We start from the raw sequence: 13700 nt of genomic DNA, 5'->3' as shown, positions 1-13700 counted from the left end.
AGCCCCCAGCCCCCAGCCCCTGATGGTCGAGAGCATCACCACCTGAGAAGAAGAGATGCTGGTACTTACAATGGAGTCGTTGAGCTCAGAATTCCATACAGATCTTTTTTCACACTGAGTGTGATGGCCACCATGATCCCTGGAATTCCTAGAGGGGGGAAGCAAGCCAAAGACACCTCATTAGGAAGTGGGAGAAGTCCTGCTCATTGACTGTGTGCCCCGATACACCATGACACTGTTTAAATGAGCCACAGATGTGCAGCCATCAAAATACCATTGTTTGCAAAATGTTTGTGAATTTTTCCAAGTTAAACATTTCTAGGAGTGCTCCAATCTGCTAAACTAAACAGCATGCCAAAGGCTCCAATACAACGCCCACTGGTTATTAAAAATAGCTCAAGTGCCAAAACATCAACTTGGCAATAGAAGTATCTAGTTCATGGGAATACAGGTTCACATCAAGCATTACTTCCCAGGTGACGGGCTGCCAATTTTTTCCTCCTTTTCAATAGAGCCCCTTAGTTCCCAGGATTTTTTTGTCTAGGTCCCCTTGGAGGAAAGGCAGAGGCAATCAAGCTGCAGCCTTCAGTGCTTTTGGACAAGGGGACCGTTTCCACACTCGCTACTAGTTTGACACTTGGACTAGATCGACCAGTTAACGACCAGTCAATTCAGCTAGACTATAATAAAGCAATCAGTTCAGTCAAACTGATCAAACATGATGGGAGTGTAGACACAGGATTTTAAAAATTCAATTTCATGTACATTTGCAAAACTTAAATGATTTCTTTATTTCTAACAATGTATTTCTCCTAAAAGAAGAGAGGTACACCTGCACACATTTTCAGGGTTTCGTAAGATGCTTTGCAAGGCTGTCCTAAATCCCAGAGTGCCAAGCATCTTAAAAATCCTCCGCGGTCCTGTTTCTCGCAGAACATTTGATCGGTATATCACACTCTTAGCACAGTGCCTAGCATGATGTAGATATTTATAAAAATAACTGTTGGAAAAAAAGGGGGGACAGACCCATAAATACAAAGAACAAACTAAAGGGGGGAGGGGGGAGGGGGATGAGGGATGGGCAACACGGGTGAAGGGCAGTGGGAGACGCAGGCTTCTGGTTATGAAATGAACAAGCCACCGGGATGAAAGGCACAGCATAGGGAATGTCAAGAATGGTATTGTAACAGCGCTGCGCGGGGACAGATGGCAGCTACACGTGCGGGGAGCACAGCAGAACGTATAGACTTGTCCAGTCACTGTGTTGTACACTGGAACTCAGGTAACATTGCGTGTCAACTAGACTTCAATGAAAAAAGTTTTTTTAATCAGTTGGAGGCCAGAAAAGAGGGATGGAGGGAGGTCTCGCATTTACAGTGGAAGTTGTGAGGCGGTCCCCAAGCTGTGTTCACCCTTCGGTAATTAACAAATTAATAAATTATTGGTTAATAAACAAAAACATCCCTACTGGTTATTAAAAAAAAGAATGTGGACCAATCTACCGCCTAGGAAAGGGATTTAAAAACAGGAGTAAAACCTTTTCAACAGGTTGTTTCGGTGTTAGGAAGCCAGAACTTCAAACATAAACAGATGCTAATGTTTGTTTTCCTTGCCGTTGACTGCATTTGTTTAATATTGAAATGCTCCGAGTGTCCCCATAGCAGGACAGCTCTGCAGTGGGTGCCTGGCGACCTTGCAGGGATCCACAGAGGCAGGGCAGGCAAAGGCTGGCCCAGCAGCTGATGCGAGCTTGGGCAGAGTGCCTCGGGCGCCCGCGGGCTGTGACAAGGTGCTCCGAGGCTGGCCCCTACTCGCCCCTCCATCTCCTCCAGGAGGCTGTCAGAGGCAGGTTCCCCGTCCCTCCCAGGTTCGGGGGGGGTGTGTGTGGGGCTTTGCACCCTGCCCCCTCGGCACAGAGCTGCAGGGTGTAAGAGTGCACAGCTCCGGCTTAGAACCGGCTCTTTGGTGACAAGGAATCCCTCAACTCGTGTGGCAGCCATCTGTCCCCTTTTGTTTTGATGTTCTTCGATGGTATGTGGCACAAGGACTTGGGAACTGGCACCCTCCACTAACTCTTCGGTTCTCGCTGGCTCTGGAAGCAATCAGCCCCATCTGAAAGCAGCTTGTTGCATCTGCACCGTTGAGCCAGTCAGGCCTTGGCCTTGGCTCAGGTATGTCCTTGATGCTCCTTAAGTTTATCCGGCCTCCAAGTACCCGGTCTCAGCCTTTTGCGGCTGCTCCTTGCACCCTGGCAAGTGTGTGTGGAATGAGAAGAGACCCAAGAGAGCAGAGGTGAGCCCTGGGCAACATCGCCCCTAAGGAGCGAGTGAAGGAGGACGGGTCTGAGAAGGAAGCTGCGGATGAGAGATGACAAAGAGGAAGGAAAGCGGGGACCGAGAGTGTTATTTCCAGACCCTTCACAGTTAGACACATGTGGGTTATCTGCGTTGGGGATTATTCATGAAGCCTCTTCCACAACGGTTTTCAATGTCCCGGTTGACTTGAGATGAGGGCCACCAGGCCCGGGAGTGTACTGACTGCTTTGGGCTCCGTGCTTCTGATGGATTGCGAAGTGGACGAAAACAATTTTAGACTATGCTCTGCTTAGTATTTGCTGTCTCTGCTCCCCACATTAGCATGGATAATAGCGCTGTGTATCCAGTGAAAGCATGTGCTATGTTAATGAACTCATTAAAAGGATGAGTAGCTAATTGGGAAGCTATTGTTTTTACAGAGGCAGCGGAAGATCAAATCTGTCCTCACATGGATCCTATGGTCCCACTTCATACACGTCTCCTGGGTCTCCAACACATTCTCTGAACTCAAGATCTGTTTTGAACAGGCAAAGGGACGGGGGAGAAGCTGGGCTGACCACGTCAGAAATACGGGACAGCAAACCAATGAAATAACATTTAAATTAGGAAAGCTTCGTGCTGGGTTCCATTCCTGGCTTCTTCTGTCCGGGAGCAGTGAGGCGTGGTGGGATGACTGCCATGAGGCGTGGTGGGAATCAGGACGTGTCTGACCCAGCAGCCTTTACTTACATGTAAGTGCTGGCTGTTCATACCACTAAGTATGTGCTGGGCTTGTAACTTCTGTAGCAGGAAGGATAAAATCTGGCAGGTTCATTACAGTAGATCCTGCATTTAGTGCAGTTCACAAGCAGGTGCTCAAGAAATACTTGTGGACGAATGCCTCACCATAGAGGTTAAAAGTCGAATTTATAGAGCACTACGGAGAGAAAGGCAGAAGCTCACCCAAACACCAGGGAGGCAATCCTTAACTCCTTACTGATGACAATAACAGAATTTGGTCCTGAATAATGTGTCTCATGAAGCAGGAATTAGAAATACCCACAGGCTTAACACAGAGGCATCAAGGACAAGCAGATATCCTTACCCCAGCCAACGAGACAAAATTTAAGGATATAATTGGGGACGTATATGTTGAAGACTCTGACGAGAGACAAATACATGTGGACCCCCTCCAGGCCCATCCAAGTCAGAGAGACGAGCAGGAAGTAATGAAGGGCCACTGCAGCTGTAACACACAGTCCCACTTCCGGAAAGGCCGAGGACCAGGCATTGACCAGAAACGTCAGGTTTAGCATTAGCAGTGCTGTGCACAGGTTGATCAGGATTTTGGAAGGATGATCTTTTCGAAGTTTGCTGAAAAAAAAGGCACAGTGTTTGGTTAGGTAACATTCCTGGTTTTAACCGAGCATTGCCACACCTTATCTGCCTAAGTGAAAAGACAAAAGAAATGCCTCGGGGCGCCTGGCTGGCTCTGTAAGTTAAGGCTTAGCAGTCTAGTGCGGGTTGCTTCTGAGCTCGTGATCTCATGTCGTGAGATGGAGCCTCGCTTCGGGCTCTGCACTCTGCAGGGAGTCTGCGTGAGATTCTCTCTCTGTCCCTCTCCCCACTCACACACACACTCTCTCTCTCTAAAATAAATAAATAAATCTTTTTAAAAAAAATCATAGAAAAGGAGTGCCTATTAAAATTAACTTGCTCAGGGACGCCTGGGTGGCCCAGTTGGTGAAGCATCTGCCCTTGGCTCAGGTCATGATCCCGGGGTCCTGGGATCGAGTCCCACATCGGGCTCCCTGCTCAGTGGGGAGTCTGCTGCTCCCTCTGCCTGCTGCTCCCCCTGCTTGTGCTCTCTCTCTCTCTGACAAATAAATAAATAAAGTCTTTTAAAAAAAAACAGCCTTAAAAAATTAACTTGCTCATTTTACCTTATATGTACTGGATTTTTTGAGCTCCCCACCCTTTTTCCAGGTAGAGTCAAAGTATCCTAAATACAGTGACCTTCACTACCAGGAATAATAATAGCCTCTCCGAGCTAAGCAGCACCCTTTTTTCTTTTTCCTTTTCTTTTTGTATTTTGGGGAGAAGGAAGGAAGGAGCCTCCTGGATACCACCATTCTGTCGTCACTCCTTCAGTAGACTCAGGGCTGGATCGACTTATTGTTTCTTGTTGATTTTAGCCCTTCTGACAGGTGGGAGGTGATATCTCACTGCAGTTTTGATTTGCAGTTCCCCGATGATGAGTGATGTCCAGCATCTTTTCATGTGTCTGTTGGCCATCTGGATGTCTTCTTTGGAGAAATGTCTGCTTATGTCTTTTGCCTTTTTTTTAATTGGATTACTGATTTGGGGGGGGTGTTGTATCATTTTTAATATTTATTCTTTAAACTATTTAATTGTTCACTTCTTTAAAGTTTATTGATTTTTTTTAAGTCATCTCTACCCCCAACGTGGGGCTCGAACTCATGACACTGAGATGAAGAGTTGCACCCTCTACTGACTGAGCCAGCCAGGTAACACAGTTTTTTATATATTTTGGATACTAACCTTTTATCAGAAACGTCATTTGCACATATCTTCTCTAGAGGGACTAATCTCAAAACTCAGGAGCCTCCTTCATTCTTTCTCCCATTCAGTAACCTCCCCTCCCCACCCGCCCAATACACACACAGTAGATGTAACCAATATTCTAGCTTTTGGCCCCACAGACTTAGTTTGGTCTGTACTTAGAACTTCGTATAAATGGAACCATGCAGTATGCTGTTCTCTTTTTCTGGCTTCCTTTTTGTTCAACAATATGCCTGTGAGATTTAGATACTATGTTCTGTGTTATACAGAAGTAGTCCATTCTTTTTTACTGCTGCGAGGCATTCCGTTTTATGAGTGTACCACGGTTTATTCATCTAGTCAACCGCTAATGTACATTGGGGTTGTTTCCAATTTGGAGCCACTATGAATGAAGCTGCTATGAATATTCTTGTATACACCTTTCCGTGAACGCATGCACTCATTTCTCTCTAATAGTGAAGTTTCTGGGTCAACAGCTAGATATGTATTTATCTTTGGTGGGTATCGCCAAAGAATTTGTTAGAGTATCTGTGTCATTTTACATTCCCACCAGCAGTGTATAAGAGTTCCAGTTGTTCCACACCCTTGTTGGCACTTGCTCTTGTCGATACTTTTAATTTTAGCCATTCTGGTAGGTGCACAGAAGTTTAACTGTGGTTTTCATTAGCATTTCTCTGATGAGTCATGACGTTGAGAACGTTGTCATATGGTTATTAGCCATTTGGGTAAGGATTAGGGTTAGGCATGGATATCCTCTTTTGTGAGGTCCCTTTCAAGCTCTTTGCCTACTTTTAATTGTATTGTCTATCTTTTTCATTTGTAAGAGTATATATACTCTCTCTCTCTCTCTCTCTATATATATATCTGGTAGAAGTCCTTTGTCAGATAAATGCATTGCAATTATCTTCTCCCAGTTTTTGGTTTGCCTTTTCACTACCTTGATTGCGTCTTTTGGTGAAAGAAGTTCTTAATTTCAATGAAGTCCAATTTATCAACTTTTTTCTTTTATGGTTAGCGTTTTGTAACCCATTAGAGAAATCGTACCCTACCCCAAACCTCTTGCTTTTTAAAAATCCAATTACAATCTCTCTCTTTTTTTAGAAGAGCCTTGGTTGTTTTTTTTTTCATCTGTCCACTTCATAATCTAATGGATTTGACCTCTTCCTATTGTGATGAATAGGAACGTTTTATGAAATTAATGTGGCTACAATGACAACAGCATCCATCAAACCAAATTAAACCCGCTCAGAGAAAGACTTCATCAACTTACTGAAAAGCTATGTATGTCACTATTGCGACTCCCAGGAAAATGGAAGAGACTCCACATCCAATGTATGTTATCAGCACTAATATCCGTTCATTCACTGCATCCATCGCAGACCTGGATAAATCCTAGGAAATGCAATATGTTGTACTTTATACATTTGCCAGAGCAAGTTTATGGTAAAATGCTTCCAGGGCTCACTAACAGGAGGTTCTCAGGAGCTATAACATCTCTGCTGTAGCTCTTATAAGATCAGAGTATGTGGAGGAATTTACAATAAGACTGTATATTGTTTGTTGAATATGCCTAGTGCAACTTACTGTGTACGGGTCATAGAGAGCCATCAACAGCACCGCAAGAACATTTAGCCCTTGGCTTTATTGTCATTAACATATTCCACACTTAAAGTATAACCAAACTAATAGATGTGAATTTGGGATGCAAAGTGAATCATTATTTGAACTAAGCATCCCAAAACACTACACAGAACATCCAAAAAAAATTTTTTTTCTCCTTTCCCTTAGACCTTAAATAAGTTTCATAAAATTAAGAGACAAAATGGACCTTAGAGATCACATACTCCCCAAATTTCCTAACCTGAGGGCCATAAAAGACCTGAAATGGCATGCAAAATCACTGGACCGTATGTGTGCATTGTTCTGGGGAGAAGGTCCAGAGCTCTCGTCAGATCGTTATACAGATTCATGAATCATAAAAGGCACTGGTCTACCCTGGTTGTTCTCAACTGGAAGCGATATCGTCCCTCCCCTCCCCCGCCCCGGGACATCGGCAATGTCTAGAGATATTTTTGGTTGTCACGACTGGGGAAGGGGCTCCAGGCATCTAGTGGGCAGAGAGGCCAGGGATGCTGTCAAACACCCTGCCGTACACAGAACAGTCCCCCTCGACAAAGAATTATGTGATTCAGAATATCAGCAGTGCCCAGCTTACCATGAGGAGGAGAAACAACCCGTGCACAACACATTCTCTGAATGACAATATATAGAATATATCATAAAGTAACTCAAGAGAACTAAGAAAGGACTCAGAGAGGGGTAAAGAAGAAGGAACACCTTTGAGAGCCATTTTCTTTCTTTCTTTTTTAAGTAAACTCTGTGCCCAATGTGGGGCTCGAACTCCTGACCTCGAGATCGAGAGTCAGGTAGGTGTTCTTCTGACTGAGCCAGCCAGGCGCCCCTTTGAGAGCCATTTTGAAGGAAAACTCAGCAAGTGGCCATGTTAGGTGAGGGCCACAGGGAACTAAAGAGATGGAAGAGTTAACTAACGATAACTCTGAAACTCTAAGCCTGAATATGAGAATCGATGGGATGAGTCTTGTTTGGTTAAGTACTGCAAGAATTTTAAAAAATATATCTTTCCTACACTGCTATCTGACAATTAAGAAATTTAATGACCATACCCTCTGACCCAGTAATGCTGCTTCCATCAATTTGTCCTACAGAAACAGTTACACCAGTGTTAGAAGAGAAATGAATCAAAATGTGTATTACAGCATTGTTCATTATGAAGAAAAACAGTAACAACTAAAATGCCTGCGTGTAGGGGATTGGTTAAATTCATCGTGTTAAATCCACACGAGAGAATTCTATAAAGGTATTTGGAAAATTGAAGCAGATGGATGTGTATTTGCCTGAAAGGTGCCCCATTGTATTGTGAGTGCAAAGCAAGTGGTAAACAGCGTGAATAATTTGATCCCGTTTGCATAAAACAAAAACATATATTAATATCCACACAGGAAAAGAATGTGAAAGAATTTACATAAAGGTGTTAAAGGCAGTGGTCTCTTGGGAGGGGGATTATAGGGACCTTTTCTGTAATGTTTGAATTTTGAGGAGCAGGCATTACTTTTATAAGGAGAAAAAGAAATATTTATTTCAATCTGCTCTACTTTGGATGAACAAAGAGGGGGCTTTTTTCCCACTCGCACGCCACTCCTGCATCACAGTTCACACGTGTATTTCTGGTCTGTAATCCAATAAGAGTTGTCCCAACTCTATCAAGGAGTGACTAAGAGACAACTCACCATTAAGACTCCAAAATGAGTGAGGTGGTCACACTGACAGATCGTGTGATTTACGTTCGTTTCCTTTACTTTACAGCCTGATGAATTCCATCCACCTTGCCCATCTGCAGGAGACAGAAGGGAATTTCAAAGCAATTTTGTTTTTCTCAGAAATGTTTAACTTTTCATTATAGCACCTTCCAAGCATGTGTTATAATTAGTATTCTTTGTTAAGAGAGCAAGATAGAGGTATAGCTGAACACTGAAATCAAATTCAGTCTAACAGGCAAAATTGACTTTTGGGGGACTTCACGCATGGCCTACCTTCTTGGGCTCTCACTTCCTGTTCCTGCAAGGAACTTCTACAGATTAGGATAGACTCTAATCATGAACCACAGTCCTGCCACCGTGCTGGAGTGACAGAGTAAGGACTGTTTTCTTAAGTAGCACAAATAGGAAACAGGTAGATCTAGAACTTTCTGAAGGACATGAGCTATGGAATCTAGGCTGACATTTGGGCCTGCTTGGTGGCGCTGGAGTAAACATCTGAAACAACCAGTTCAAGCCAGACCATGGTCTGTCTGTCACTCCTTCGGGCCAATGAAAGCCTCTGGTTTACTTGACTCTTGCCTAGTTTCTCAGTCCTGAGTTTATTCAGGGTTCCTAAACCAACCTTCATAACTTCCTGTAACCTGTAGGTTGACACTAGACCAGGGAGGTTATCAAAATGTCAAAATTTGTCCATCCAGGATAACTCCATAAATTCCAGAGGTTCTGGATCCATGGACAGAGGGTGGGAGCAAAGGGTGACCTGGGAGGAGTCTGGACACTGGATCAATTTATTGAGGCTGTCAGCAACAAGGCACATCACTTTACAGGAATCTTCTCCTGGGAGACTTGGAGAGGGCCAGGGAAGGATGTGCTGTCTCTGCTGTAGGGAAGGAGTAGTAGTCCCAGGAACTCCCACATCCTGGGGAGTCAAATGGGAGGAGAATTTCCTTTTTCTCCCAGAATTTCAAGGATACTGAAAAGGGAAATTTTCCCAGGCAGAGGGGCACATAGCCATTCCTGGCATTCCTAGGAAAATGGATTCTGGGTGGGAACACTTTTGAGATTTGGCAATATCCCTGGAGATTTCAATGGAGAAGGGAAACCTGAGAGGAAGCCGCAATCCCTGTCCCCAACCCCTTCTCTTACTGTCCCCGAAGACTCATACCTAGCCAAGCAGGAAGGGCCCTTGAGACCGACCAGGAAGTCTTATCCCCTCAATGAAAAGATAAAAAGATTGGGTCCCCAAGAGAATAAATGGACTCCCCAAGGTCACACAGTCAGTCTAGAAGAGATGAGGAAAAACAGGAAGATGTTGCAAATCTCCATGGGAAAATGCAGATAAGGAGCCAGGTGTTCATTTCTCAACTTGCTTCAAACAGCTCAAGATTACTCTGGACTGGGCCTTCCAAATTCCCTTATTCCCGAGTTGTATGATTTTTCTGATCCCCAAATAAGTCTCTTACCAAAAAGAAAGGCTTTTTTTTTTTTAAACCTCCCATGCCCTAACTAGATGTAAAACTCATATTCGTATCTTCGTCAGTCAGAGTTCTCTGTAGAGTCTGGTAAGACAGTACAGCTTCCTCTCATCTAAATGCCAACCAGGAAAACGGTCAGGGGCAAGGGCTCATTGAGAGCCGAAGACAAAGCTTGCCAAGAAAAATACTTACTGTTACTCTCGAGGTCCCAAAAGGCACAGTGAACTTGATCATAATTCTAAAGAAAAAAAAAGAAAAATCAGAGGTAAACACCTTTCCTTGCAATAGTTACCATACAATGACGATGACACCCAAGTGTTTTCTTCTCGAAGTTTTTACAAACAGTAGACAGACAGACGCACACGCGCACGTGCACATACACTTGGACCATTTGTGAGTTTGTTTATAAGGGAGAAAACAGCATGCCACTGCATGGCGGTCTAGTATGTGTCCTTTAAAATATTTGGTAGGGCATCTGGGTGGCTTTGTTGGTTAAGTGTCTGACTCTTGGTTTTGGCTCACGTCATGATCTCAGGGTCCAAAAGCAACCTTCATACCTTCCTGTAACCTGTAGACCTGCAGGTGCAGATGAACCAGAGAGGTCATCAAAGATGATATTTGGCCCAATCCGTGACCGCACTGCTTGGTTCCCGATATGGATGATGAAGGAGGGGAAGAAGAAGATGAGGATGAAGAAGGAGGACTGGAAGATATTGATGAAGGGGAGGAGGCTGAAGGTGAAGGAGGTGAAGAAGAGGATGAGGGCAGGGAGGAGAGAAGGAAGAAGGAGAAGCTGAGTCATGCAACGCTGATAGATTCCAACGTTCCTTTTCAAATTTTCTCCAGTCCTTGACAGCAAGTTCCAGTCTTTTTTTTTTCCCTTTCCCTCCTCTTGTGCTCATTCACCCAGTCTTTTCAAGTCTCTTTTCTCTCCCTCTATACCATGGTTCTCAACTTATTTTGGGGGGGAAATGCCTTGAGCAGAATACAGTGGGGAAAGAATCTCTACCCTTTCTGTTTCAAATTCATTTTTATCCCTTCCTGTCTCAACACAAACTTTCTGGAACCAACACCACCACCGTGCTCTGTGGGAGAAAAGGAAACCCTTCTGCTCCCCTAGCTCTGCTGGAAGCTGGACGATGCAGGACCCCTGTGCAGTAGTGCCTAGAATTCCAGTTTCCTCCTTTCTCTGGATATTGAGCTCAGAGATTACAGTGTCTCTATGTGTGTCTGGACAGTTAACATTGACCAACATGCCTCTGTCTACTTTCTCTTGGTTAAAAAAAGAAAAATATATTTTAAAAATTGGGGTTATAGGGGCACCTGGGTGGTTCAGTTGGTTAAGTGTCTGCCTTCGGCTCAGGTCATGCTCCCAGGGTCCTGGGATCGAGCCCCGCATAGGGCTCCCTGCTCAGTGTGGAGTCTGCTTCTCCCTCTGCCTCTGCCCCTCCCCTTGCTCATGCTCTTGCGCGTGCACTCTCTCTCTCCCGCACTCTCTCTCTCAAATAAATAAATAAAACCTTAAAAAATAAAAATAAAATTTCAAAATGGGGTTATAGAACGTCAGCAAAAGGTGGGTTTGAGATGTTTGGGTGGGTTAAGTGGGCATTCTGACAACATGGCCTCTCCTCTGGCATGTTTAATTGTGATGTTTAATGGACTTCCTTGCAGTTTAAGATGACACTTTTAAGTTAAATTCTCTCCTAATAATGACTTGAGCCCTGCCCCTCGATGGGAGAATTAGCAGTACCTGTAGGATCTTGTTTGGAATAGACATTCTCTATTGTTAACTTTGTTCCTGTTTATTCTTAAATTTTTTGTTTGTTTCACAGGAAAGGAAAGATGATGCTCAGGGTTTTGTTTGTTTTTTTTTTTTTTCAAGATTTTATTTATTTAGTTGAGAGAGCGCATGAACAGGGGGAGGGGCAGAGGGAGAGCGCCAAGCTGACTCCCCACGGAAAGAGGAGCGCAACAACTATTTGGTAACATAGGAATTTGCCACACCCTCCTGGTGCAAGGCCCAGGAGGAGGTTATGAATGGTCAGTGCAGGACTGATGTGTGGTAGGCGTTCCTCGCGGAACTTTGCATTTGGAGCTTACAGCTGAGATCAAGCCTTACCGATACAAAGTTGAGCTGCTTGCTCATTAGGCCTAGGGAGTATTCCTGGGGCCTCCCCAGCACCTATGATCTCCAGGGAACTGGAGGCAATGAGAAATTTGTTGTTGGGGGATGCTTGGAGAGCCGGGCCCAGGCTGGAATTGAGAGATCTTACACCCATCTAGCATGTTTCATTTGGTATCTGTTTTTTCTTACGTCCCTCTCCCACCCTTCCCTCTTCCCTCCTAGAATTCAGACCTGTGAAAAATATGCTGTACCATATGGTCGCTTCGATTGGGAATGAAGGAAGCTATTAAGACTTCACACTGGACATACACTAACATCAAAGAATGGAATAGTAGTTCATTCTTATACTACAGCTAAATTTGATCATTTAGTAATATATACCGTATGTTATGCCATATGACTATGGTTTTAATTTGTTGGTGATAATTAATACATATTTTAACACTCTTCGTGGCAATTCAAAAGGATCAAAATGTTCAATTATTTTAAATTGTTTGCCTCACTCCAAAACAAATGGAATTAAATATCATTTGGTGTAATGGGACAACCAAAAGACCCACCTGCCCTAGTCAGTCGTCTGCCAATCTGTCACAGTGCTAGAAGCCCACCATTACTTATCCCTTTAAGCGATGGCATTATTTCTAGAAGGCCTCAACTACAGCACACCTCCACTGCCTGAAATGGGACAATCTCCTTTAACCTTAACCACATCTGTTAACTAGCCCATTTTTTAAAAGATTTTATTTATCTATTCGACAGAGAGAGAGAGAGGGAGAGAGAAAGAACAAGCAGGGGGAGCAGCAGAGGGAGAGGGAGAAGCAAGCTCTCTGCTGAGCAGGGAGCCCGATGCGGGGCTCGATCCCAGGACCCTGGGATCATGACCCAGGCTGAAGGCAGATGCTTCACCGACTGAGCCACCCGGGCGCCCCACTAGTCCATTATTTTTAACAGGAAGTCCAAGGAGGGGTTCGGAGGCCTTGCTATTCTAAGATGAAAATGGGTATAGTACCTGGTTTCCTTCGACATGCTGCAGAGTGATAACCACTGGCTCAGCCAAGTTTTCAATGGCTGTGTCTGAAACACTGGCACTCACCACAAAGGTGCTTAGTGCTTTAGTGACACTTCCGGTCTGTGGGTGAAACATAAGGAAGAGGTGTTCAGTTCCTAAATTTCCAACTTCTTGCATGTCTATAATCAGTTCAGGATTACTAATGCATGGCAGGAGGCACAGAAATAAGGAAAATAAAATCACAAGCTGAAAAGAAATTTTTATTTGTATTTATTCATTTATTTTTAAGATTTCATTTCTTTTTTAAGTAAACGCTACACCCAACTTGAGGCTCGAACTCATGACCCTGAGATCAAGAATTACACACGCGAGTGAGGTTAAGATGGCGGAGGAGTAGGGGACCCCTTTTTCAGCCGGTCCCCTGAGTTGAGCTGGATAGGTACCAGACCAGCAGGAACATCCACGGAATCAGCCTGAGACGCAGGAAGATACATCTGGATCTCTACAAATGAACATCTCCAGCGCTGAGTATCGAGGTACGAAGCGGGGAGCCGTGAAACCGCGCACAGATATCGGAAGCTAAACAGAAGGGGGAGGGAGCCGCCGTGTCAGGGCGCCGGGAAGCGGTAGCCACCTGCACGGGGGAGCGGACAGACCGCGGACCCGCACGCTTGAGACAGCAGGCTGAGAAGGGAGCTCCGAGAGCGCACGCGGGACGGCTGGCGGTTGGCGGGCCACCTGCACGAGGGAGCAGGCGGACTCGCGGACGGCACCCGCGAGACAGCAGACTTAGAACGCGAGCTTCAGGAGCACGCGCGCAGGGCGGCTGGCAGGCCACCTGCACCGGGGAGCGGGCGGACCGCGGACCCGCACTCC

General features: G+C 44.9%; 1 protein-coding gene across 1 annotated transcript in view; it reads right to left on the bottom strand.

Annotated features, from left to right (window-relative positions):
- ADGRG4 (adhesion G protein-coupled receptor G4) overlaps nucleotides 1–13700 on the bottom strand; it is an 84656-nt gene that overhangs the window by 11894 nt on the left and 59062 nt on the right. Inside the window, exons 14-19 of the mRNA XM_034649053.1 lie at nucleotides 12825–12944; nucleotides 9883–9928; nucleotides 8186–8289; nucleotides 6148–6269; nucleotides 3400–3668; nucleotides 70–148 (exon numbers count right to left, since the gene is read on the bottom strand). Coding sequence (XP_034504944.1) covers nucleotides 70–148; nucleotides 3400–3668; nucleotides 6148–6269; nucleotides 8186–8289; nucleotides 9883–9928; nucleotides 12825–12944 — 740 coding nt within the window. The remainder of the gene's footprint in view (nucleotides 1–69; nucleotides 149–3399; nucleotides 3669–6147; nucleotides 6270–8185; nucleotides 8290–9882; nucleotides 9929–12824; nucleotides 12945–13700) is intronic.

This window comes from Ailuropoda melanoleuca, chromosome X (genome assembly GCF_002007445.2).
Source record: "Ailuropoda melanoleuca isolate Jingjing chromosome X, ASM200744v2, whole genome shotgun sequence".
Lineage (NCBI taxonomy): Eukaryota > Metazoa > Chordata > Mammalia > Carnivora > Ursidae > Ailuropoda > Ailuropoda melanoleuca.
This window is presented reverse-complemented; position numbering and strand designations above follow the sequence as displayed.